This window comes from Diabrotica undecimpunctata, chromosome 7 (genome assembly GCF_040954645.1).
Source record: "Diabrotica undecimpunctata isolate CICGRU chromosome 7, icDiaUnde3, whole genome shotgun sequence".
Lineage (NCBI taxonomy): Eukaryota > Metazoa > Arthropoda > Insecta > Coleoptera > Chrysomelidae > Diabrotica > Diabrotica undecimpunctata.
The window spans coordinates 75,837,257-75,864,540 of NC_092809.1; the positions used below are offsets into that span (position 1 = coordinate 75,837,257).

Sequence of the window (27,284 nt, forward strand, 5' to 3'; positions counted from 1 at the left end):
GGCTAAATGGGCTTGGGCCGGACATGTTGCCAGATTAACGGATGATAGATGGACCAGAAAGATTCTGGAATTGTGAGCTGAATAGCTTAATTGGTCGGTCAGTTAGACTAAATACATCACTTGTTTTATGGGTTATAGGTACGTTGGTATTAAAATTTAGATATCCTCCGGATTTTTTGTAAACCAGCTAGTTGTTATCAGTCGGTTATTGTTGTTGTAAAATGCAAACAACTATGAAAAATCAACAGCACTATTATAGTCCAAAAAGCACAAAACCACTGGACGAAATTAAAGCAAGAAAGTACAACCGTTATGTCAAGGCCACCTAACCTAACCGATAAAGCCCTGATTTTCCTAATATGTCTTAACAATTGTAGATTCTTACACGCTTGAATTAATGCAGTGTAATAAATATGTAATATAACGTTGACTTTAAAAGAATGAGGAGATTTTAGATAAGCTGCCATAATATGTTTATAAAAATACAACTGTATATAAGAGAATACTTTGTGAATATACTATTAGATATATACACACTCAAAAATGTTTTGCATAATGTAATATTTTCAAAATTATTCACCAAATCTGGTGAAATCTAATGTTTTTTAACAAAATACTTTAATATATATATATATATATATATATATATATATATATATATATATATATATATATATATATAATAATAATAATAGTCTCCCGTTTTATACCGCTGTCGCGGCTTTGGGAGTATAGCAGGGTAGTCTGCTATATCTAGGGCCTACGGTATACAAGGAAGGTAACATGGCCAGTGCTACGCTTCAACCGTCTATTATTACCCCTGGTTTTACCCAAGGTACTCATTTTTATTCAGGCTGAGTCGACCTGGGGCCTATAGACATTTTTAAAATGTCTAGATGTTCTTGCCGGCGGTGGGATTCGAACCCCGGACCACCGGCTTGCGAGTCAAGCATCCTACCGCTTGCGCTACGCAGGCACTCAACAACAAAAAAAGCAAAAATACATTATTTTAGTAGACAAAAAAAAATCAGTGCAAAAAATTTCAAATGAGAAACGTTCAGTGGCGTTACAGATAATATGCAAAACATTTTTGAGTATGTGTAGAATAGTAAAACATGAGTATTCTATGATGATAATATTCGAGATACTACTTCCTCGCTACAGCCTTGGAAATAATTGTATGTAATTATAAACAATGTCAACATTTGGAAAATTAGTAACGTTTGTAACAATAAAAATGATAAAAACTTTAAACTCTACACATATATCTTATTGTTAATATTTTACCTAAAATACTGTTAAGTTAAGCTAAATTAGACTGTGGACTAAACTCAGAAGTTATTTAATATATTGTTACGATAAATATCCTGGCCTAAAAATAACTATATGATGACTAATAATTCTGTTTTGTTTATATATATATATATATATATATATATATATATATATATATATATATATATATATATATATATATATAAAATTGTATGTTTTGAAAAAAACACTAAACAAAATTTAAAGGATTAACAATTTATTATTATTATTTATATATAAATATATTTTTTTAAATTTGTACAGAATAGGGACTAATACTTAATATGTCGTATTTCCACCTCTTGCGCATCAATGCAAAACTGAATGCGATGTCCTATGCTTCTTATAAGTGTATTAATGTAGTTCTGGTCCATGGTGCCCCATTCTTCAATTGCTGCTATTCTAAGGTCTTGTAGTGTCCTTGGGGGTGGCTGCCGGGACTGAATTTTTCTTTTGAGCATATCCCATCCGTGCTCAATGGGATTGAAGTCAGGTGAGTAAGGCGGCCATTGTAATCTGACGATATATTCTGACTCTAAAAAATCTGCCACATGTCTCCTACGGTGGGGAGGCGCATTGTAGTCCATAAAAATAAATTCTGGACCAACAGCTCCTCGCCACAAGCGTACAACAGGCCTCAGAATGGTATCAATATAAATTTGTCCATTCATGTTACCAACAATAGGAATTACAGGAGTTTTATTATTTAGCATGATGCCGTCCCAAAACATTATTTAGCTATCTTGATATAGGACTGTTTGGACAGCTTGGTTAAGTCTATACTGTCGATTTCGGTTCCTCCAAATCCTAATTCGGCGATTATCCGACAAAAGGCTAATTTTGGTTTCATCAGAAAATAACACGTTTCCCCATCTGTTGTCAAGCCATTGTAAACGTTCATTGGCCCATTCCAGTCGAGTCCTTTTCTGCTCTAATGTAAGCTTTGGTACAAACAATGGTCTTCTTGTAAATAAATTCACCGAATGTAACCTGTTTCTATAAGTCTGATCGCAAATTACAATATTATGAGCTTGCTGGAGCTCTCTTCTAATAGCTGGGGCAGTCATAGAGGGGTTTCTCCGGGCAGTTAACGTTAAAATGCGTTCTTGGACATTGGTAGTAATTATGGGTCTTCCGCTTTTTGGACGATCGCTAACAGAATTCGTCTCCCGATATTTTTTCACAATCCGAGACACATCACTCTGATTAACTCCAACCCGGACAGCAACGTCGACTTGTGTGTGGCCTTCCTCAATCAAAGTAACGATTCTAGCTCTGTTGAACTCAAATATCACTTGTGTATTCATATTGTTCACTACAAAGTGAATCAAACGCAAACCAATTTTTACAAATATCGGTTTTAGAAAACTGATGAACGCAATATGAATACTGAGAATCTTTGCGACGAGTAAGAAACAACAAACAAGCAAAATACATTATTTTAGTAGACAAAAAAAATCAGTGCAAAAAATTTCAAATGAGAAACGTTCAGTGGCGTTACAGATAATATGCAAAACATTTTTGAGTATGTGTAGAATAGTAAAACATGAGTATTCTATGATGATAATATTCGAGATACTACTTCCTCGCTACAGCCTTGGAAATAATTGTATGTAATTATAAACAATGTCAACATTTGGAAAATTAGTAACGTTTGTAACAATAAAAATGATAAAAACTTTAAACTCTACACATATATCTTATTGTTAATATTTTACCTAAAATACTGTTAAGCTAAGCTAAATTAGACTGTGGACTAAACTCAGAAGTTATTTAATATATTGTTACGATAAATATCCTGGCCTAAAAATAACTATATGATGACTAATAATTTTTGTTGTAGAAATTTCGGTAGAGGTCTAGAACCAAAATTATGGTGAATGAGCCCGGCTAAGCTTCTCGATCTTTCGATGCAAGACAACGCTGTTCTAGTATATCAGGATTTCGTATATAAATACAACATTCTTATATGGAGGGACAGTTAATAAAGAAGATTCGCGCTCGCGATATAAATGTCACGTTAGCTTCTTAATAAATTATGTATGTTTAGTGATAAATAAATTAATATCAGTTATTGTGCTTTTTAATAAATTTAGATAAGAACCTTTTGATAAAGACATTATAAATTAAATAGACATAAATAAATAGCATTACATTGGTGTCGGAATAGTGGAATACGTAAAATAAATTGTGAAAATGGCTACGATTTATGAGCTCACAGTGACGAATTTAAGAAGACATCTCGAAGACAGAGAATTAGCTTCTACCGGAAAAAAGGAGTTAGTCCAACGACTAAAGAACGCTTTGCTAGAAGAAGGACTAGATCCAGAGACATATATTTGAAGATGCTGTCCTCTCGTCGATTTCGAAAGTTTCTGGTGATGTAGCCAAAGTTTCTGGTGATGTAGCCAAAGTTTCTGGTGACATCGCATCATTAGAGAACAAAGTTTCTGGTGACATCGCATCATTAGAGAACAAAGTTTCTGGTGACATCGCATCATTGGAGAACAAAGTTTCTAACGAGATTTCTTCTTTGGAAAGCAAAGTTTCTGCTAACATCTCTTTGGAAATCTCTAAAGTCACTTCTGAGATGTCTGCCCTCGACGATAGAATGTCGTCGTTAAAAAACCAAGTTGCTGCCGATATGTTGGCCTTCGAAGAAAAGATATGGAAAGAGATGGAAAAGAAGCTGGAGGAAACAGGGACAGCAGAGAGAGGAAACAATCCGATTACAGTGGAGATAAAAGAAGACGAGACGAAATGTAAGTTGGAGACACGGCCGAAATTTGAAGGAAGTGGAGGTTCTATTCATGTTAAAGTCCCAACTTTCGACGGAAAATCATCATGGAACAACTACATGAAACAATTCGAATCAGCCGCAAGAGCAAATGGATGGTCTGAAAAAGAAAAGGCTGTAAACCTGACTATCGCTCTTCGAGGAGATGCCTTAGATGTGCTTCAGACCATAGCCGTAGAAGAGACGGATGATTTCGAACAACTTAAGAAGAGGTTAAATATGCGATATGGCCACGAACATTTGGAGCATGTATATCAGTCGCAGCTTAAAAATCGTAGACAGAAGAAAGATGAGACTCTTCAAGAATATGAGGTAGATATTGCCAGATTAGTACGATATGCTTATCCAACAGCTCCCGAAGACATGATGGAAAAATTGGCCGTTCAGACGTTTATTGATGGTCTTCGTGATCATGAAATGCAGAGAACACTGCGATTAGCTCGTCACAAGACGCTGGTTGATGTCCTATCCGCCGCCCTCGAATACGAGTCAGCTACGCAGGCCTCTGGCGGGTACAGTAAAGTTAGGACTGTAAAAGAGGAAGGAGATGAAGATAAACTCGACCAGCTCGTTAATATGATGAAAAGCATGACATACAAGAAAACGAAGACCATCAGATGCTGGAATTGTGGCGAAATAGGACACGTACGAAGCTCCTGTAAGCACCCTAGGTACGACGCAAATCAAGAAACTCACCATCAGGAAAACTAGAACGGGTCAGCCTTAGGGGGGCAGCTTCGACCCAGAACTTTTCCAAAGACCCTCTCATACTAATAGCTTCTTTGAAATGCCGTGAAGATAGTGTATATGTAGATGGAGACATAAATGGTAAAAAGCATACGTTGTTGGTGGATACCGGAGCGACCAGAACCATTATACGCCCGACAGTTATAAACAGCCGAAAGAAACTGTTACCAACGAGGTTACGACTTCGGACCGCTACAGGTGAAAATGCCAACATTCATGGAGAAATCCAGGTACAATTGGGAATTGGGGCAGAAAAGTTTGTCCATACTGTTATAGTTGCTGACATCGAAGAGGATGTTATATTAGGAATGGACGTAATGAATATGCATGGATTCCAATTGGATTTTAAGAATAAGATAATCAAAGTTGGCAACGAGGAGGTATTTCTCCATCCACATAATGACAACACTGTGCAAGCAGCCATTACAGAAGATACAGTCGTGCCTGCGAGAAGCGAAACGATCATAGTAGCGCGACTACAGGGAATTGTAGACGAAGGGAGACCTGTTATGATGGAGCCTTGGAACCACGACGATGAGGTTGGCCGTGGAATCATAATTGGAAAGTGAATCGGCTAAAGAAATTCCTGTGAGACTTATCAATGTCAACGACTACCCAGTGACCATAAAGAAAGAGACAAAAGTAGGAACTTGTGTACCTGTGACATCCATAATCCGTCAGGCGACAACATCTGATAATTCCAACGATAAATTCGACCAAATGGTTGCAGTTGCAGGACAGTCTCTAAATCAGATGGAGAAAAGGAAATTAAGGGAATTTCTTCGGCAGTATCGTGATATTTTCGTACCGAAAGGAGGAAAGACGGGAAGAACTACGGTTGTTAAGCATAAAATTGATACTGGTAATGCTAAGCCAATTCGTCAAACAGCTCGACGATTACCACAGGCGAAAAGAGAGGAAGCTGAAACGATTGTTCAGGAAATGAAGAAAGACGGGGTGATAGAACCTTCTACGAGCCCATGGGTCTCTCCGGTGGTCCTGGTTAAGAAGAAAGACGGAACGACGAGGTTCTGTGTGGATTACCGTTTGCTGAACAACGTTACCAAGAAAGATAGTTATCCTCTGCCTCGGATCGATGACACATTGGACACATTGGCTGGAAGTAAATTGTTTTCTACTTTGGATTTGAAGTCTGGATACTGGCAGGTAGAAATGGACCCAGTAGATAAAGAAAAGACAGCCTTCACCACAGGATCTGGATTGTGGCAATTCAACGTTATGCCATTTGGACTTTGTAATGCTCCTGCGACATTTGAGAGGCTTATGGAAAATGTGTTGAGAGGGTTATCTTGGAAAATATGCCTGGTTTATTTAGATGACATAATCGTCTTGGGGGAGACATTCGAAGATCATTTGAGGAATTTAGAAAACGTTTTTAATCGACTTAAAGCTGCCCAATTGATGCTAAACCCCAAGAAATGCCAGCTATTTCAAGGTAAAGTCAATTATCTGGGTCATAAAGTCAGTAAAGAAGGAGTGGCCGTGGATAAGGGAAAAATCGATTCCATTAAGGAATGGCCAAAACCAACTGACAAACATCAAGTGAGAAGTTTTCTTGGACTATGTACTTACTACCGGAGGTTTATTAAGAAGTTTGCAGATATCGCTAAGCCATTAACGCGACTTACAGAGGAAGCAAGATAATACCGCTGGGATATAGACTGCCAAAATGCCTTTGAAACGTTGAAAAAGCATTTAATAACAGCACCAATTTTGGGGTATCCACTGCCAGAAGGAGAGTTCATCTTAGATACCGATGCAAGTAATGTGGGAATTGGAGGAGTGCTGTCTCAGATTCAAGGAGGACAGGAACGAGTCCTCGGATATTTTAGTAAAGTTCTTTCAAAACCTGAGCGGAATTATTGCGTCACGAGAAGAGAACTTCTGGCAGTAGTAAAATCAGTAGAGCACTTCTATCAATACCTCTATGGCAGAAAGTTTCTAATCCGAACCGACCATGCCGCCCTTAAGTGGTTGATGCAGTTTAAGAATCCAGAGGGACAGATAGCCAGGTGGATCGAACGACTCCAAGAATACGATTTTAAGATTGAGCACCGGGCCGGAGTTAGCCATAGAAACGCTGATTCTCTTTCCAGAAGGCCATGCCCAGCAGAGTGTTCCCACTGCAACAAAACGGAATCCAAGGAAGCAGCAGTGCTAAGAACGACGGTTGTCAACGACGACTGGACGCCTACTAAGATAAGGGAAGAACAAGAGAGAGATCCAGTTATACAGAAAATTCGAAAATGGAAAGAGGAAAACCGTCGACCACCTTGGCAAGAAATATCAAACCTATGCTCAGCAGTTAAGACGTATTGGGCCCAGTGGGACTCATTTATCATGGAAGATGGCTTGCTCAAACGAGTCCTGGAAAATGATGACGGTTCAGAGAAGAGAAGACAGTTGGTGATCCCAAAGAGCAGAATAGCCGAAGTACTTCGTCAGTTACACGACAGTCCATCGGGAGGGCATTTTGGTGTAAAGAAAACCCTTCAGCGAATTCAGGAACGGTTTTATTGGATGAACAGTTCCGACGATGTAAAAGACTGGTGTAAGAAATGTATTATTTGTGCCACGAGTAACGGGCCTTACCGAAAAAGGAGAGCTCCTATGAGACAATATAATGTTGGAAGCCCGTTTGAAAGAATAGCTTTGGACATCGCTGGGTCATTTCCAGAAAGTGAAAATGGAGGCAAGTACATGTTGGTAGTAATGGATTACTTTACTAAGTGGGTCGAGATTTACGCACTTCCCGACCAGAAGGCCGCCACCGTTGCAGATAAGTTGATCCAAGAATATATCAGCCGATTTGGAGTGCCTTTGGAGATACATAGTGACCAAGGCAGGAACTTCGAAAGCGATCTATTCCAAGGAATATGTGATAGACTAGGCATGAAGAAAACAAGAACTACAGCATATCATCCGCAATCTGATGGTATGGTAGAACGGATGAATAGGACAGTCGGCAAATATTTGACAAAGATGGTGTCCGATCATCAACGAGACTGGGACCAATACCTTCCGTTCTTCACAATGGCCTACAGATCTGCTGTTAATGAATCAACAGGCCAGACACCAGCCAAAGTCCTATTCGGACGCGAAATGCGACTACCTTGTGATCTAGAGTTTGGGTGTCGACCTGGAGAAGATGTAGCAGGTGAAGGTTATGTGATCGAATTGCGAAGAAGAATGGACGATGTACATGAGTTGGTCCGTTCCCACCTTCAGATCGCTAGCGACAGAATGAAGAAACGGTACGATACACAAGCCGAAAAGGGTTGCTTTAAGAAGAACGACAAAGTATGGTTGTATAATCCCAAGAAACGAAAAGGTTGTTCTCCCAAATTGCAGCAGTTTTGGGAAGGTCCATACCTCACCATGGAGAAGATCAACGATGCCATCTACCGAATAAGCAAGATTCCGATGGGAAAGCCGATGATAGTACACCATAACCGGCTGGCGTCTTTCGAAGTTGACCACGACGTAGATGAAGAAGTGGAAGTAAACCAAGTCCAAGATGTGTCTGACCTCACGTTTGAGGAATTCATGGGTGCCTATGGAGGTACCGGTAAAGCAAGACATGGTGTTACCACTGAAGAAAAGCAAGATCTACTCGCGCTCCCCGCTGACTACTCGCTGGCCCTTACCATCCCGGCCAGTATCAAAGACGCACCAGGGTTGGCATCCGTCTTTCGAAGGAAGTTTGGTCGAGTTGCAGAACTTCAATGCCAGGTGCCAGCTCCCGGTAAAACCTTGAAACTCCAAGATGCATCGCGTTACCTTTTCTACCTGGTAACAAAAGACACTGCCCGTGACCAACCTATCTATCGAGATGTATGGGAAGCCTTACTTCAATTGAGAGAGCACGTACTAGAGTCCGACGTGCAAAAGTTAGCCATGCCAAAGTTGGAGTGCCGCCAATTAGATTGGAGGGTTATCCGAAATATGGTGGAGGAGATCTTTAAAGACACCGAAGTCCAGGTGTTAGTCTGTTCCAATCCGCATAGTTACTGGTGCGGAGAGAAAACCGTCCTTTGTCATTTTTATACAACTGGAAGTTGTAAAAGAGGGTCCAGTTGCCGATACCAGCATACAGTTCCGGTTCCAGTCCCGACAAGGTTCCAGGAGGAACCATCTTTTAAGAGGGGGGCAATGTTACGATAAATATCCTGGCCTAAAAATAACTATATGATGACTAATAATTCTGTTTTGTTGTAGAAATTTCGGTAGAGGTCTAGAACCAAAATTATGGTGAATGAGCCCGGCTAAGCTTCTCGATCTTTCGATGCAAGACAACGCTGTTCTAGTATATCAGGATTTCGTATATAAATGCAACATTCTTATATGGGGACAGTTAATAAAGAAGATTCGCGCTCGCGATATAAATGTCACGTTCGCTTCTTAATAAATTATGTATGTTTAGTGATAAATAAATTAATATCAGTTATTGTGCTTTTTAATAAATCTAGATAAGAACCTTTTGATAAAGACATTATAAATTAAATAGACATAAATAAATAGCATTACAATATCATCAAAATTATGTAAAGCCAATTGTATTTCATATTACACTTTTCTGTTAAAACTTTATCCTATTAAAATATATTTAAATGAGGAGAATTTGGATTTATCTACGAGAGAGTATAGTGACAATTGAGACAGCCGTGACAATTTTACAAAGAGAAAATTATGAATATTAGATATAGAAAGATACTAACTTTAGGAGCCATCGTTATCTTTTTATCGTATCATCTTTTGCAATGCATTTCCAATGGCTGAAAATATGCTTTGAAATTGGAATCGACAATATTTTAATAATACAAGAAAACGAAAATGTAATCAGTTGCTTACGTACTTTAGATTTATGGTTTGGATTCAATATTTTGTAAAATAAGTAGTTTTGATTAAGACGTTTCTGAGCAATACAATGTCGGAAGTAAATTTTAGGGCGCTTGTCATGTTTTCTATCGAAAAACTTTAGTTGAAGAAATTTCTGACCTCAACGAAAAATTGATGGAAAGGTTCATTCCAACGATAAAAACAGACGAATTGAGTTTCATTTCAAGAAGTAGGCTTTTGGTAACAAACAACAACTAACTACAACTAACTAAAGGAAACAACTATCTCGTTCATTAGCTTTTGGAGGTCTTGGAGGTTGTCTATTATAATAGTATCGTCCGCATATCTAATGTTAATTGTTGTTCCACTGACCTTTATTCCTGCTGTTTCTCCCTCAAGAGCTCTTTTCATAATTTCTTCAGAGTATGCATTGAATAGTAGTGGTGACAATACACACCCCTGTCGCACTCCTCTTTTAATTTCGAACTCTTCTGATGTGTGTTTATTAATGCGTATGTAGGCCTGCTGTTTATAATATAGATTTATTATAATTCGAAGGTCATTGTATTGTAATTGTTTTGCTTTGAGGACGTCCATTAGCTCTTTGTGGCGGACTGAAGACGTGGATCGAATTCATACAACGCTGCAGAATTTGAATTTCATTGTGGACTTTTTCGACAATAGGGTCATAAGTTTAAATACGCCTATTACATATTGCCCCCTCGATCTTATGATGTGACTACCTGCGATTTCCATCTGTGGCCACATTTAAAAAATTCGATTTTTAAAACTCCTGTAGCGGATTTGGAAGATCTTAGACAGAGAATAGAGAATCATATTGAAGAATTAAATAATACTCCGTGGGTCCTAAACAATATGATAGACTCAATGAGAAGAAGAGTTACGTTGTAGAGATGTTGGTGGTGGACATATACAGCATCTTCTATGTTTTATTTATTATTGTTACTTATAATTTTGTTAATATTTTTTATTTTTGATTAAAGTCCTGTGTTAAAGGTTTTTACTGATTTTTTATGTTTTACAATGTTTCAAAATTAATTTATAAATCAATTATATAAATTCAGATTAAAATAAGGCATACGTAATTTTTTGCTCGAATAGCCTTGATGAAAATAATTGTGGATCGCTCATGAAAATTGCACATTTCTTCAAAACATTGCATCTTTTTGACTAAAATGTATTAAATAAAATATGTTCGTAGGCTAGTAAAAACATTACAAGCCCATTATTATACAATGTCTGCTATTTAAATTGTAATATTTCTCAGAAACGCGCACGACACAAACGGTAATAAATTAATTTCAAGAAGGTTGCACATTTTAATACTAATCCTATTCTTGTGTAAATTACTCATTTAAAAGTGATTTACATATTAAAGGGTTTTCAAGTTTGTTATTATTCACATACATTTTAGAATGTAAAAATATACGTTGATTGATTACCGCGAATAAAATGTACCGCCTGCCAAATCCACTTTGTCTCTGACCTTGAGATGCGCATTGGTTTTTGATGGACGTCTTTGTTGCCATCCTCTGTCTTCTTGATTTCTGCATATTACGGCTAAAGTGAAATTGGGACATCTGTATATGCAGTAATTTTTGTTATTTTTGTTTTCTAAATAAGAACACTAAAATATATAAAATACTGAGGAGAGACCCTTCGATGTTTTCGTATTAGGCGCTAAAAGTTGAACTTTGACATGTGTTGTTATCACCGCCTGCCTAAGGTATCTATTTCGGATCGCAAAATTGTTTTAATCGAATTAGAAATTTAAATATCTGCTTTGGCAGAACAAACATTTTTCTAAAAATGCGATAGATAATTTTATTAGAAACCTTGTGTTGGAAAACTGAAGACATGTTCACTATATCTTCTTCTTCGTGTACCATATCCTTTCAGAAAGTTGGTTACCATCATAGCTGTTTTAAACTTGTTTACTGTCACCCTAAATAGCATGATTGTATCAATATCATAGAGTCTCGCAAGATCTTCAACCATGAAGTCTTTCTTTGTCCTGGGTCCCGTTTTCCTGCTATTTACCCTTGCTTTGTGTAGCAACCTATATTTGTGGCCTGTACATGTCCGAAGTACTCCAGCTTTCTCTTCTTGGCGCTTTTTATAATCTCAGTGGTCTTGCTGAGACTGTTCTCTGTTGTGAAAACAACAAGTTCTATTAATATTAGTTATTTTTTCGTTTTCATAAATATTGGTCTGAATCTTAAGTGACAGACTACACTGCTTGTCTACAAAAATATTCGTTTTAAACTGCCATATGCGGTGGTTCTTATAATAATACAAAAATTGTGCCTGAATTGTGTAAGGCCAACGTTAAGTTGCCAGCCAATATTTCACCAATTCAAACCAATACAAAAGCAACATTGCGTGTATGTGAGTTTCAGGATTGGCAGATTTTGGATGACCACGAAATTCACTGTGGAGAGAAAACTATAGTTTCTGAAAATCACCTTGGAGCCAAGATGATACTTCATTACCAAACGACGAAATTCATCAGCATACTGATAAAACAGCTCAAAAGTCATAAAAAATTATTGTATAATAATGTTTTTGCTTCGTTATTTTTTTACACGTGAACGCATAAAAATGCATACTAATTTGTTGTGCAGCCTAAAAGTTTGCGCAATTTCGGAGAATTGCGAAGGGCGATTATTTAAACAGCTGTACTTGCCCAGATACTCACTCTCAGATATTCTGTAAACCGAAATCGATTCTATAAGAGTTCATTTTTAAGGCATATTAAAAAAACTGCAACATTTTATTAAATTTGTTATTAAAAAACAGTTTGAAAAAGAGCTGACTTTTTAGCTTATAAACATTTATAATAACTTTGTCACTTTTTATATCACACGCTTGTAAGTAAGCTCAATGAAAAGCTGATAAAAAAAAACACATTTTTCAAAGAAAAACAAAACCTTTTAGGGCTAATAGGAAACAAGATAGCATTTTTGTTCTTAAAATCATATTTTCATTGTTTATTAAGATTAAAAGCTAAGTATTGAACAAATTATAAACGAAAATCTATATTTTATAATCCATTTTATAGATGGTATATAACAAAAAGTAAAAAGTTATAACCCGAGATTATATAATGAAAATACCGCCACGGAAAAGTGGAGGGGTAAACTACAAAAATATTATTTATACTTAAGTATTAGCTAAACTCCATTCGCTTAGCTCGGGCATATTTTGACAGATTCATTGTCGGAAACCTACAACACTAACACTAACAAATTCCTATTTCTCAGTATTACTAGCTCAAGTATCCTACTATTGCAGACTTCTTTCTTAAAAAAAGAAGAATTATTCCAGATAGTGGAAGTATATACTAAACCCATCAAATTTTGGGTAGTATATATTTAAAAAATATATTTTAGTTGTTATAATTTAACATAACTATTTATTATATGGTGCAGATAAATAAATATTGATTGTCATTAATTCGCAAAGTTCTATTTTATTTACTATTTAGTTTGTTTACTATTAATATTGGCTATGAGTACGTGTGCTTGGTTGTATAGTAATTTCCAGCCACTTTTAGTCTGTCAAAAAGTAACTAACTTCGCAAAAAAATAATTACTAAATTCACTAGACAGTTCGGACTGGGAATAGCGAACCGAGTTTACTTACCTTCATTAAATGCTTATTTATTTACAATTATTTTTATATGTTTATATAAATAATATACACTGATCAATGAAATCTAAATATTTCTTACGAAATAATAGTAAAATTCAGTATCTTTCTTATGGAAAAATGTAATTAATTTATTTTTCCGGAATTTAGATCATAAAATTTAGATCATCATTTAGAATACTTTCAATTTTCAGCTCTTAATGTTAATAAACAATGGAAATATAATTTTAAGAATAAAATGCTATCTTGGTACCTATTGGTCATAGAAAGTTCTGTTTTTTTTGGAAAGTGTGTTTTTCACCAGCTTATCAATGTGCCTACTTATAAGCATGTGACATAAAAAATATGAAAGTTATTATAAATGTTTATTATAAGCTAAAAAATCAGACCTTTTTAAAGTGAAAAAAATATTAAAATGTTGAAAGTTTTTTTAATATATCCTAAAACTGAAGCCTCAAAGAATCGATTGCAATTTACAAAATACCTGCAGAGTGACTGTTTGGGCAAATACAATTGCCATAATTTTCCAAGTAGCTACATTACATGTCGTTATGCAAAAAAAAACAAAGTTATAAACGTTTATAAATTATTGCAAAAATAAGGGTTTTTTTCCAATTATCTCGGTCAATTTTGATATACTTATTTTAATTTGGATACTCTCAAAATTACAGAACTTTTTATGATTTACAATTTTATTTTAACCAATTTACTCTAAAAGAAACGTTTTATAAACAAAAAATATTTTCTTGACTATACGTCTTCACGGATTTCTAATCAGCTACACTTCATATACATTTTAGAGCCTTCAAATATCTGTACCTATAAGATTTATCAGCTTTTTTTCTTCCTTGACTGGGATAATAGTAGTACTTTCAAAACTTAAAGCAAATGGTAATCTGCTGTATTTATACATTTAAATTAAAGCCCAGCTACTTTTACTGGCAAAATAAATAGAGAACATTCAGGTGCTAATTAACAAATCAAATAAAATATTGACAAGTTTGATATGTGTTGATTGATGTTTATTACTTAATTAGGAAGGATAAAATCAGATCAATCATACATTTTAATGATATTAAGCACATAGGTATTATACCTATGGAATACCAATTTCTCCGAAATAATATAATTTTCGATATCTAATGCATGTCAGCTGCAATGCAGGTTAAAATATAAAGTTATATGAAGTACTCAATTTAGTTTTCGATAAATCCATAACTCTCTGACTACCGGGAAAATTTGATTCCAAAATGTTTATAATGAAAATCTGCATAACTTTGCTAAGAAAATTTTTTTGTTGTAGTGGGGAAACATGTAAATAAGAAAATAGCAAAAATTTTGATTTTATAATTTTAATGAAATTTTATATTTAACTCGCGATATCTCGGTTGAGTTTAAATATTTCGATTGATAACTTTTGCGCAATATACTATGGACATTTCCGCAAAAAAGAGATGCAACCGAACTCTTAATTTTGACTAAAATTGGCCCCTTCCCATATTAGTTGGCCCACCTATGGAATTTGCAGTTTAAATCGTTTACCATAAACGAATTATATTCTGCATGTTTTCATGCAGTTTTCTGCAAGTTCCCATATTAATTAATATGGCATTTTTATTATAATTTATTAAAAACATTATCCTATATGGTTTTTTATTTATTTTTAAAAATAAAAAAAAATTCACTAAACCCTGGCTATGCATTCACTTATGTCAACATACGTTGATTTTTTCATAATTACGTTAAATCCACAGGTAGCTATGGAAAAATGACATCAAAACAAAAACATTGTCAGTTAATGTCAAATGCATTTTGTAGTATTGTACTTAACGCTCTTTGCCGTTTTTGGATTGTACAATGGCTCGAGGTAAAGTTATCGATGAGAAAATTTGTTCAGTTATTATTGGATTTTTTAATTCTGGAAAATCCAATTTGGAAATCGCGAATATGTTGCAATTGGCACGCTATAGTGTAAGAAATTATTGTCAGAAGATACAAAACTATAGGTTCGATCGTCACAAAACCTAGAAATGTACAAAAAAGTAAAATAACCGAAGCAGATCGAAGGCCATTAAGACGCATTATAGTGAAAAATCGATGAGCAAATTATATGGAGTTACAAAATTAGGATTTGGTACTTACAAAGCAAGTTTTATAGTAAGGAACTTTTTTAGATAAATTTCATTTTATTTAAGGCTAAGGAAAAGCCACTTTTAACATTACAACCAAGAAAACTAGACTAAAATGGTCAAAAGAGCATCAAGATTTAACTCAGTCGCAATGGGATTCAATACAATGGAGTGATGAGTCCAGATTTGAAGTGTGTGTTGGAGACAGTAGGAGTCGCGTCATTCGCAGGAAAAATGAAGCTTTCCATCCCGACTGTCGAAGAGAAAAGTCAAATTTCCTGCGTCTGTCATGATCTGGAGCAGCAAGTCGTCTAAAAGGTGTGGGAAAGTTATATTTTATCGATGGAATTTTAAACACGGACAAATATTTGAATATTTTAGAAGAATCTCTTTTACCGATTATAGAACACCGTTTAACATCAGCGGAAGACTTTGTCTTCCAACAGGATGGCGCAGGTTGTCATAACTCAAAAAAGAGTTTAAAATGTATTGCAGATCATGACATAGTACTTCTGGAATGGGTTTCTAACAGTCCCGACTTGTACCCGATAGAGACTTTGTTGAGCGAAATGAATAAAACTTCAAGATATCCTGCCAGGTCCGTCAATGAATTAAAGGAAACATTGCAAGAAATATGGGATTCGTTTACATTATAATTTTGTCAGAACTTGGTAAAAACTATGCCTCGAAGAATTGTGGATGTCATTAAAAATATAGGGGATGTACCTCAGTGGTAAACTTTCACATTTTTTTTTTGTTAATACTACATATTCTATGCGTTTTTTAAAGTTATTATTACTCTGTTTAATCAATAGTTTTCATTGTTTAATCAAACTTCTAAAATTTACGCTGCGCTTTTTTTTATTTTCGTTCTCTAAAATTTAATTTTCTTATCAATCTAACGTTGGGCCAACTGATATGGGAAAAGGCTCGTAATTGTATGATATTAATTTTCCTGTAAATATTTTATTACTTCAGAAAGTTTTATTTACTCAGTGTTCCATGTTTTTCGTTGATTACCGGAGTAATTTCTATGGTTGCATAGTTCAAACTAACTACTATGTAAGCTAATATTAGAAATATACACGTGAACATTCACAAGTATAGTAAAAATTGTAATAATTAAGTTACTTTTTTAAAGGCATTACATACTTAAAAACGGATTATAGAATGCCATACTTTTTAGTCATTATGAATATTTTGTCGAGTAGCATTTTGATTTGTATTTAAATTTGAACAAACATACTATTATTCATTTATAGATCTTTATTTTTTAACGTTGCGATTTTTCATTCGAAAAATCGAAATTCATAAATTAACCAGGTTACTTTCATTATTTCATAATTCCCTGCATTCTCTCGTATCCTGATAATACGGCAATATGGTGTGAAAAATCAATTTGAAAAGTTAATATAATATCAAAATAATATGTTATGCAACAGATTTTGTAGCACAACAGCATTGTTTTTTACTTTATATGTTAGTCAGTGTATTTAACTACATATTTAGTTTTTTCTTGATTGATCTTATTTTAACTGTCTTGATTACCTACTCATGAAGGGAAACGAGGACCAGGAAGGCAAAGGATTTCCTGGCTGAAAAATCTGTGTATGTGTCTAACACAACAATCACAAATCTTTTCAGAGCAACAATTTGCAAAATACAGATTGTCATGATGGTCGCCAACATCCGAAACAGATAGGCTCTACAAGAAGAAGATTGATTACCTACTACAAGCAAACTCCCAGAACTCCAACGTGTGTAATTCGAATTTTCTTAGTTAAAAAAAAAAATATTTAACAAAACGTGAAACGGAGTGTCTAACTAATTATTACATTTTACAGCTGTTTAAATCGAAAAATATATAAAACAAAATACACTGCATTTATAAAAAATAATTCTATATTTCGAAATGTTTTGCAGACAGAAATGAATACTTCTTGTAGCGCGTTATTAATATATGTGAGTTAATGAACTTTTATGTCCGCTTATTACTGAATTGTGAATATTTTTTTTATAACACCACAAATTTAGGTTCTTTAAAATTTAAAAAATCTTGAATTCGATTTTATGTTGTATTATTTTATCAAGTTTTATTTTATTTTGTAGTATTTTTTTTAAATTTTATTTGTTAAGTAAATGTCATTTTATTTTTATAAGTGTATATGTATTACGAGATAATATTAGAAGTACGGGAAGACCCGTCGTCTCATACTTCTAATCACGTTGTCGATAATTGTTTGAGACAGATTCTCACACATTTTAAATAAAAAAGTTCTTAATTTATCAGTGTTTTTAGAATAGACGAAATTCTTGACCTTAGGTCAAGATTTCTAGAATTTTCCAGACATGATCAAAAGTCCAGCGAATAAGCTGGCTAATTACTGACAAGTATTTCCAATATGTAAGGTGAAAGGTATCACCTTTCACCATGTATGGTCTTGAGGAATGTAAGTAATGTGCCTAGCTAAAACTAGAGTTTCGCCATCTCACCAGCAAATGTATGTGCTCTTATTGAGAGATCAAGGTGGCAATAATAAATAAAGTCAAACCAAAAATTAAATGTTTGCCAAGAAAAAATTACAAACTTTAACAAACAGAAAAAACCATTTCAAAAGTAACATGACAAATTGCTTATGTTTATTTGTTGAGTTCAATTGTGACATTAACTACCTTGATTAAATGTACAAAAAAAAACAATGGTCGTAATAATAATTTTAACGTCTAAAAGTTCCTTTAAATTTGCTGGTGTGTGTATTTCAGATCAGATCAACCTCCAGTACATTGCAGACATATAAAAACACATTTTGTAATACCAATTATCCCGTTTTTATAATGCAAATTATCTATTTGACCCTAGAAAATTGTAACTGATTTGCAAATTTAAATGTTATGAAATAAAATCCACAAGCATAAAAAGTTTTAGTAGGCTAAACAAATGACAAAAGACTCCCGTTGAAACAGATCACAATTTACTTAACTTTGTTACCTGAGAAAGCTGATAGATGACAGGCTTGATAAATTAAAAAAATTGTAATGGAATTGCATAAAAAGTGATGTGTGGCGAAAGTGAGTTAGTTTAAAATGAAAATTGTGAAAACAATCGAACAATATTTTGCCAAATTTCTAGAGGTATACAAACAGATGTCATTTTTAACGTAGATGAAACCCGTCTGCATTTGCTACCTATCTCAAAATATAAGTTTTCAAGGGAAATATGTGATTTGAAGGAAAACCGAAAAAATTAATTGAGACATCTTTTAGGGAAGTAACAATTGAAGTGTAATTTATGGAAATAATAAAAAAATCATTGATGATATGCGAACATTCTGATTCATGGTTTCATAAAAATGATCCCAAATTTTTTAATGACAAAGTAATATTTTCCATTTTTAAATATTCTCATCCAGTTCAGTACAGCACAGCTTTGGGATTACAGCATGTTAGTCTGCTATTTCATGAGCCTACTGTATAAAGCTAGGATTCGATCCCTGACCTTCAGTGTCAGAGACTCTGTACCTATCGGTATCACCTGAGTATCACTATACAGCCCTTGAGTATAATAATTTCATTCATCTAAACAAAACATCAATATTAAAAATTTTGAACTAATGAATTATCCAAAATTTCAAACTGATCAAAAAGATCTTTACATTTGACTCTACAAGGAACAGAATAGGACCTAAATCTTTCAGATGGTATTTATCTAGTGGATAAGTCATGAATTAACTCACATGTAAGTACCCTGCCTTATAGGAAGTGCCTTATTAAAATTTACAGAAATCTGTGAAGATATGAGTTAAACTCCATTCGCTTAGCTCGGGCATATTTTGACAGATTCATTGTCGGAAACCTACAACAAAACAATTCCTACTTCTCAGTATTAATAGCTCAAGTATCCTACTATTGCAGACTTCTTTCTTTAAAAGAAGAAGAATTATTCTAAATAGTGGAAGTGTATACTAAACCCATCAAATTTTGGGTAGTATATATTTAAAAAATATATTTTAGTTGTCATAACTATTTATTATATGGTGCAGATAAATAAATATTGATTGTTGGTAATTCACAAAGTTCTATTTTATTTACTATTTAGTTAGTTTACTATTAATATTGGCTATGAGTACGTGTGCTTGGTTGTATAGTAATGTCCAGCCACGTTTAGTCTGTCAAAAAGTAACTAACTTCGCAAAAAAAATTATTACTAAATTCACTAGACAGTTTGGACTGGGAATAGCGAACCGAGTATAAGAAGATGAACTTGTTAACCTGTTCCATGCATATATGTGAGCCACATGGTGCCTTCACCAATGTGTGGAATAAGTTTCAGTTCAGAGTATAAGTCTCATGATCGGACACCTGCACGCAACGTGTTAAGGAAAAATGGAACAGATTCTTACAACCCTAATTAGGAGGACAATATTTTAATCTTATTAATAGTACCCACATGAAGGTTTGTTTTCTGTTAAATGTTTTTTTTATCTCTTTGGAATCAGTCAGTTCTACACTGGTTGTACAGCAGCTAATTCATTTGGTGTGGCTGTCTGGTGATTTGCTGATTCAGTGTGGTTTGGAACTCTACTTTGTGTGTGATATTTTGTATGTGGAAATGTATATAACATTCAATCAACAAATCTACAGTTAATGATAGAGCCATGTCATGTCCTCAGATAATCCACAGGGGTTTATTTGGTTATATATTATTCAAGCTTCCCCAACCAGTCTGTTCTGTGTTGAGTGGAGAACTGACACAGTTCTTCCAATTATCCTACCCTTGAATTCTCTAAGCTAATATTGCTTTATCATATTTTTCCATAACTCGAAATTTCTTTAGCAAATTTCTCAAATTTTTACCTACTTAATTCCTTGAATGTTTAAGTTTTAGACTTTATTAGAACGGATTTCATTCACAAATTTCTATATGTCAAACTTTTAAAGAGAAAATAAATCACTTGATGTAGAAAATGATACAGTTTGAGTTTTAAAAAACCCATGTCTTTAGTTATACTGTTTTATTATGGATGAGGCAATTTAACTGTGTATTATAAAACTAAGTTTGCATTACTTTTTATTTTTCTATTAATATATATATATATATATATATATATATATATATATTGGTAAAAAAAATAAAATAAAAAATTAATCTGGTAACACAACCTATATGGCAGTTGTGACCTCAGTCATATAAAATTTTAAAAATTCAACAGTTCAGAGGAAAGGTTCAGTATGTAAATTATTAGAGCTATGAACTCCTGGGACATGGTTGCCAAACTTAATGTATTTTCTTGTACTTCTTGTTTCTTCACAATGTTTTCAGTGCCGCAAAATGGGTTTATTGTTAATGTATGATTTATTTCATGAAGATATAATTTGTACTCTTTTAAAGCGTTTTAAAGCTAAAAGTATAAATTGCTTCAAAACCATCTCAGCTGTGATATACATCCAATTAAAATGTGAAAGAAAGTCTTGGAGATATGTGAGTGAACAGACTAAATGGGGAAGCATGGATCAAGTGAAAAATCCTCTGCAGTAAAGTATGGACTATCAAAAATATCAATGTTTACCTTATAAAAAGTCTGTCTAGGTATACAAATATATAAAAATAAATTTGTTACAGGTATAAACCCATTGCTTATAACTTGTCCTTATTAAAAACAAACTATTTACAATAAAAATATAAAAAAAAATCTATATAGACTATTGAAAATGCGACTGTTATTGTTTAGAAACAAAATTTGTTGTAATTGGACAAAGTTTTATTTAAATTTCTACGAGTTTATTATATAGGTATTGGGCGATTTAAAATAACAAAGTATATTTAAATACCCCCAACAGAAGACAAAAAATAACCACGTGTGGTCACTGGCGAATCATATACAAAAATAGTTTTGACACTTCCTAACTTTTTTAAATTTGGCTCTCCCTATATTCTTCAACAATTATTTCTAGACTAAGGTTAATGTTCTATACGTTTTACAATATTTCTGTACCACTCATCATCATAGCTTTTAATTAATCTAATCTCATTGTCTGTTCTGAGAAAATTTATAAGATGACACATGCATGAATGGTTGGGAAAAAACCGCAAAGATTTAGAAAGTTTTACCTTGTAAACTTGTCCATAAGTGCCGTTCCCAACGACTTCGATCAGCTCAAAGATTCCTGCTGGGTCCTGCAACGAATTTGTTTTGATAACAAAAGAAAAAGTTGCGTGTGTTGTGTGTATATTGTGTGATAAAAGGATGATTCACACCCATAAAACTGACATGTTTACAGAAGACATTAGCACCAAACGGGCTAGTTTATGGTGCCTTTGAACTTCGAGAAACATGGATTTTATTTGAAACCGGCGAAATCTTACCTTTAGGGCTGTCAAGTCGATATCATCCAGTGAACAGTTCACCGACGGGGGCATTTGATGCGCCATTTTGATTAAGTTCACTCACTTAACAATCAAAATAACACCGTTCTTTTTCACGAACTAGTTTTACACTACAAAATTAGAAAAATACATTAAAGGTATATCCCTAGATTTGATAAAATCTAGTATCACACTGCTGTTAAAGTATAAAATGCATTTTTAGTTGGAAAACCCGTTCTCTTGCAATACACAAAACATGTTTTCAGACTTTTGGCGCACCCTTCTCTGTCGACGAGTAAACGAAGACAGAAAATCCAGTCGTCAGTCTGCTGAAAGTGTTGCCGATGCCACGACTTTAACCGGCACAGTTGCCAGCATGTCGACGCATTTGATTATGACTTGAGTTACATATGACGGCTTGATACCAAAATAAAAAAATTGCTAACAAAAGAAGTTGACAATATTAATAAAACATTAAATAATAAAGTTATTTAAAAAGTAAATACATGCTAAGTAAATAAAAGATAAATTAGCAACACAAATATATCTCGATAAAAAATTCAATACAAACTGTAAAAAGAAATCATAATTAAAGTATAATATTTCCATACAATTTTTGTTTATTTTCTACAGTCTTAAAAAAGCAAATCTTAATTTAATAATCAATAAACACCCGATTTTTAAGAGAAATTAAATCAAAAAATTAATTTAGTTTAAACCATCACAAAGTATTCGTGCTGTTAATAAATTTTAAAACTATTTTCATTAAATTTTAAAACATAATGCAATGTCAAAATTTAGGAACAGATAATGTAAATCGCTAAAATAAGATCTTTTTGAAAAAAATATCTATAAATTAGTAAAATTACAGAAAAGTAAATATTAACATAATTTAAGATAAGTCATAATATGCATATACAATGTACAATTATTTTGGAGAATTTTACTTGGAACACAGAATAATATCTAAGTAAAAGAAAAAGTGAAAATTTAATATAAAATGCAAACAACATTATCTACCTCCAAAAAATTGTGTTAAAGTGCATCCTTATTTTATATTAAACTATACTCACGTCGATGGAATTTGAAGCATTGTAAGATTTTAAATATTTTAGTTTTCAATATTTCACACAGGTGGGGTTAAAAGAGTAGAAATGTGTACAAAAATCTGGGCAAGTAAAGTAAGTCACCAGTAGATGGTATGGTTTAACTTGAGTTATATAAACAACTAAAGTGCAATAACCTCGCGCTTTCAAGAATGTATGTATGTACACACTTTTCCTGTTTATTTTTTGAATTTTTTTCATTTTTTATGATTTTATCATAATACCGTCGTAAACATTGTGTGGTACGCAGAATATTTGTTTGAAGTACGATTTAAATTTAAAATAATCAAAAAGAGATGATATAAAATATTTGAGGAATACTATAACTAAAAATATAGATGCAAAATACAATACAGAAATATTTACCTAATAGTAAATAAATTTATTTCTATATAAATCAATAAGTGATTCTAAACCTGTTATTCTAAAATTGATTTAAGGTCTATAAACTTGTTACTTGAGCATAATATATTATCCACAAGGTAAATGAAATGTCTATAGTTGGCTGCATACAATATATCACAAAAAATTTATTTAGAAAATCCTTTATAAAATGTTTACAGAACGTTTTCGGACTAACAAGTCCATCATCAGTGCAGTTAGCAGGTATACATGAGTGAAGCCCCTAAATATGTGGCTAAAAATCCTTTAAATGGTATTTAATTTGTTAATTATTACATTTTTGCTGATAAATCCATATGGTGTTAAAAAGTTTTAAAACATATTTACTGCATGACCAGGCAATACTCCCAATTGGGGTTGCCTACCCTGTGACATAGTTTTTCTATGGGCTATACCTAGCAACTGAAAATATTTCGGTGGGTGTTGTAGGTAGAACTTACATGTTATACATGAACGATACTATTACCACATGTTTAGGTCTTTTACTTTAATAAACGTTGGTTTAAGTTACTTAAAACATATACTAACTTTATTTTGAGAGTTTTTCTCATACTTAGTGTCATATACTTGACATCTTATTAGTTACATGATATGACACTTGTCATGTCATGCTCAGATGACGCCCCCGTACTACGAAGGTCCCAACGGGTGATAAAAAAGCCTGTAAGACTGGACTTGTAAGTATTATTTTATTTTTAATTTATTAACCTTACAAGTTTAGCATTTCCTTACGAGGAGGAGAGTTGTCATATACTTGACATCTTAGTAGTTCTATGACATGACACTTGGCCATTGACAGATGTCATAGGACGTTACTCACTTCATTACTTACGGAGTTACGTTATGTAGGTTACCACACACATGTTTTTAATTAGTGAAATAAAGGAACATAAAATACATTCAACACCATTTTCATTACATTACACGTACATATACAACAGCTTGGCGACGAGGATGTGATCAGTTTGAAATTAGTCAAATAGAAACTTTACCTGTTACTTTAAAAGAATTAAGTTTTGAAACTACAAGAGACCCCACACTGCAAAATCTTTACAATGCTCTAGGAACTGGAAAACTGATAGATGCTAGGGATAGATTCAATATCCCACAGATAGAAATTTCTTTACAAGGAAATTGTAATTTTCAGCGACAAATGGCAGTAATTCCAACTAACCTACGTAAAAAAGTTTTAAATGAATTACATACTGCTTATTTTGGCATAGTCAAGATCAAGATGAAGATGCTTGCAAGAGGATACTGCTGGTGGCCAGAAATTTCTAAATATATGGAAGATATATGCAAAGATTGTACAGACTGCAACAAAATCAGATATAATCCAGAAAAACAGTAGTGCACCCATGCGAGACACCCAGAAGCCCTTTTGAAAGAGTTCACGTAGATTTCGCAGGACCTTTCATGAATTCATACTATTTTATTCTAGTGGAATTCCAAACTGTTTAGTTTCAGATAATGCACAAACGTTAACTAGTTACGAATTTAACCAATTTTTACAGCAAATTGGAATCTTTCACAAATTCAGTGCACCATATCATTCAGCTACAAATGGAATGGCAGAGAGGTACGTACAAACATTCAAACAAGCGCTACGTGCACAAAAAGGAGATAATAATGAAAGGAGCTACAGCTCAACAAATTCTTACTAACTTACAGAGGAACCCCACATAGTACAACTGGCGTCGAACACGATTAGATTTATTGAAACCGTTACACCTGTAACGTTACGAAACAAAACACCCGTACAAAATCAAAACACTCGAGTATATTTCTTAATTTTGAACATATCAGCCTTTATCAAAGTTATTGTTACAGTTTAATTTAATTTTAATAGATAGGTAAAACCCAATTGTTTTTTCCTCTTCTTCTTCTCTTAAATCCTGTTACCCCCAGGACGTCAAATTTTTTGTTTTATTGTCTATTCGCTTCGTCCATTTCTGTGTAGTTCATCCCGTTTGCTTTACATCCTTTTATTTATCCAACTTTTTCTTTACTCTTTTAGTTTCTAATCCTTTACCATCTTTCGTCCTCCTTTGTACATGCCCAAACCATTCTAATTGTTTTCTGGTTATTTTACTTATTAGATTCTTGCTCTAGTTGGTTACTTATTTGATAATTTCTGATTCTGTCTTTCCTCGTGCTATGTGTTATTTTCTGCAATACATCCATTTTAGCTTAACTTTTTTACTAATTTACTGAAAGTAGATCTTGTTATGGGATTTCGGTTAGCATATAAATTGTTAAAGATATTACACGTTTCTTGTTGACTTCCACCCTATCCTAATATGATTAAAACCTCAATTCCTTCTGTTTCAGATATACGATCCATTGTGACTAAATAAAAACCAACAATACCTACTAATTTATTGAAACGTCAAAGTCGTTAACACTCGTAGCCATATAAATGCATTATTTTAACATAATGCATTGTAACATAATCCTAAATTCCATAATTGCGAGTTATTGTTACATTTGCATTTAAGATAATGCAAATTGTTACATTTGCATTTAAGATAATGCAAATGTAACAATAACTCGCAATTATGGAATTTAGGATTATGTTACAATTATGTTACCTACATATAACATCGACCTCGAGTAACAACTTTTTAAAAATGTATCTATTATTTTCAACATGTAATCTGAGAGTTATTAGACCTTACTATGGGGCTAGTTTGAACTAATTACATGGTGATGGCATGATAGGACCATAAACGTTCTGAAATTTCTAATCCTTTTGGACAATTTAAATTTTTTAATAAATTTTTATTATATTATCATTTACAGCAAAAATTTTTATTTTATTGTTTAATTTAATTTTTATTAATTTAGTAAATTGTATTGAATATTAATAAATATTTAATATTTTGACATAAACATAATCCTTAAATTGTTTTATTATTATTATTACAGGAATGAGTCTAACATTTATTGCCATCTAAGTGGTAATTGCTGGATTAGTAGAATCAGCCAAGAAGGAAACTGTAATTGAGACGGTAAAATTTTATGAAACCTGTAATGCACCATGATAAACTCGCTAAATCGACAAACAATCGGACGATCTCTAAATCAACGAATATAGCATAGACGTCGTATTACTCGTATATTAAATAACGTATATTACGTCTATGGAATATAGACGCATTATTTACAGGTAAAACTGAAACTGTAATACATCAAAATTTTAGGAATCCAGGGAGAATCTTATGATCTCTACACGTTTCTGGTTTCTGTTATCCTGATACTACACCTTGTTGAGGAAGTTGGCTTCGTAAATAGCCTTTCGAAATAATTCCCAGATTTTTAAATACAGCTATAAACCGCTAGATCAACTAGCGGTCTCAAACGAACTCAGCTCGATCTTCAGTCATAAGAATAATATTAACTGTACTTACCAAAAGAATAAATTGTGAGGATATTATTTAGATAATCACTGTCTACTAATTACTATTTAAATGGGAATAAGCCACAATTAAAGGTTAAAATACGTTTATTGACGTTTCAATTTCCACTTCGGAAATTGTTCTCAAAATACAAACATTAGTAGATTAAACAAATTTTGTTTTTTTGTTTCTTAGTGAAAAATTCTTCTAACAATTTAATTTTATCTGACTCATCTATATTGACAATTCAGACATACATTATACATTTTAAAGTAGACGACTTTAAAATGATATTGCCAATATTGTTGAGTTGCGTTCCTGGGACGACTTTACTTATAAGATAGTTCATTCGATTACATGAAATCAACTTTAACTTGAGAATATCCGTCAGAAAAGATCATAACATGAAATTCGTTTTTAAAAAGACAAATACATACCATGATGGCAGTAAAATTCTCCTGTTAGTGATTCCATAGTAAATTAATTTAAAAATGC

At 33.3% G+C, this 27,284-nt stretch overlaps 1 protein-coding gene across 10 annotated transcripts in view; it reads right to left on the minus strand.

Annotated features, from left to right (window-relative positions):
- The window catches only part of msn (serine/threonine-protein kinase msn), a 212,660-nt gene extending 190,454 nt beyond the window's left edge, over window positions 1-22,206 (minus strand). For 3 of the 10 annotated variants that reach the window (XM_072537567.1, XM_072537563.1, XM_072537562.1), the window contains exons 1-2: window positions 21,884-22,205; window positions 21,629-21,694 (exon numbers count right to left, since the gene is read on the minus strand). In XM_072537567.1, coding sequence (XP_072393668.1) covers window positions 21,629-21,694; window positions 21,884-21,949 — 132 coding nt within the window. In that variant the 5' untranslated portion in view covers window positions 21,950-22,205. Of the gene's footprint in view, window positions 1-21,628; window positions 21,695-21,883 lie in introns of all 10 variants that reach the window. The other 7 variants (XM_072537571.1, XM_072537572.1, XM_072537566.1 and 4 more) reach the window with 3 other exon arrangements.
- Between the last annotated feature and the right edge of the window lie 5,078 nt (window positions 22,207-27,284).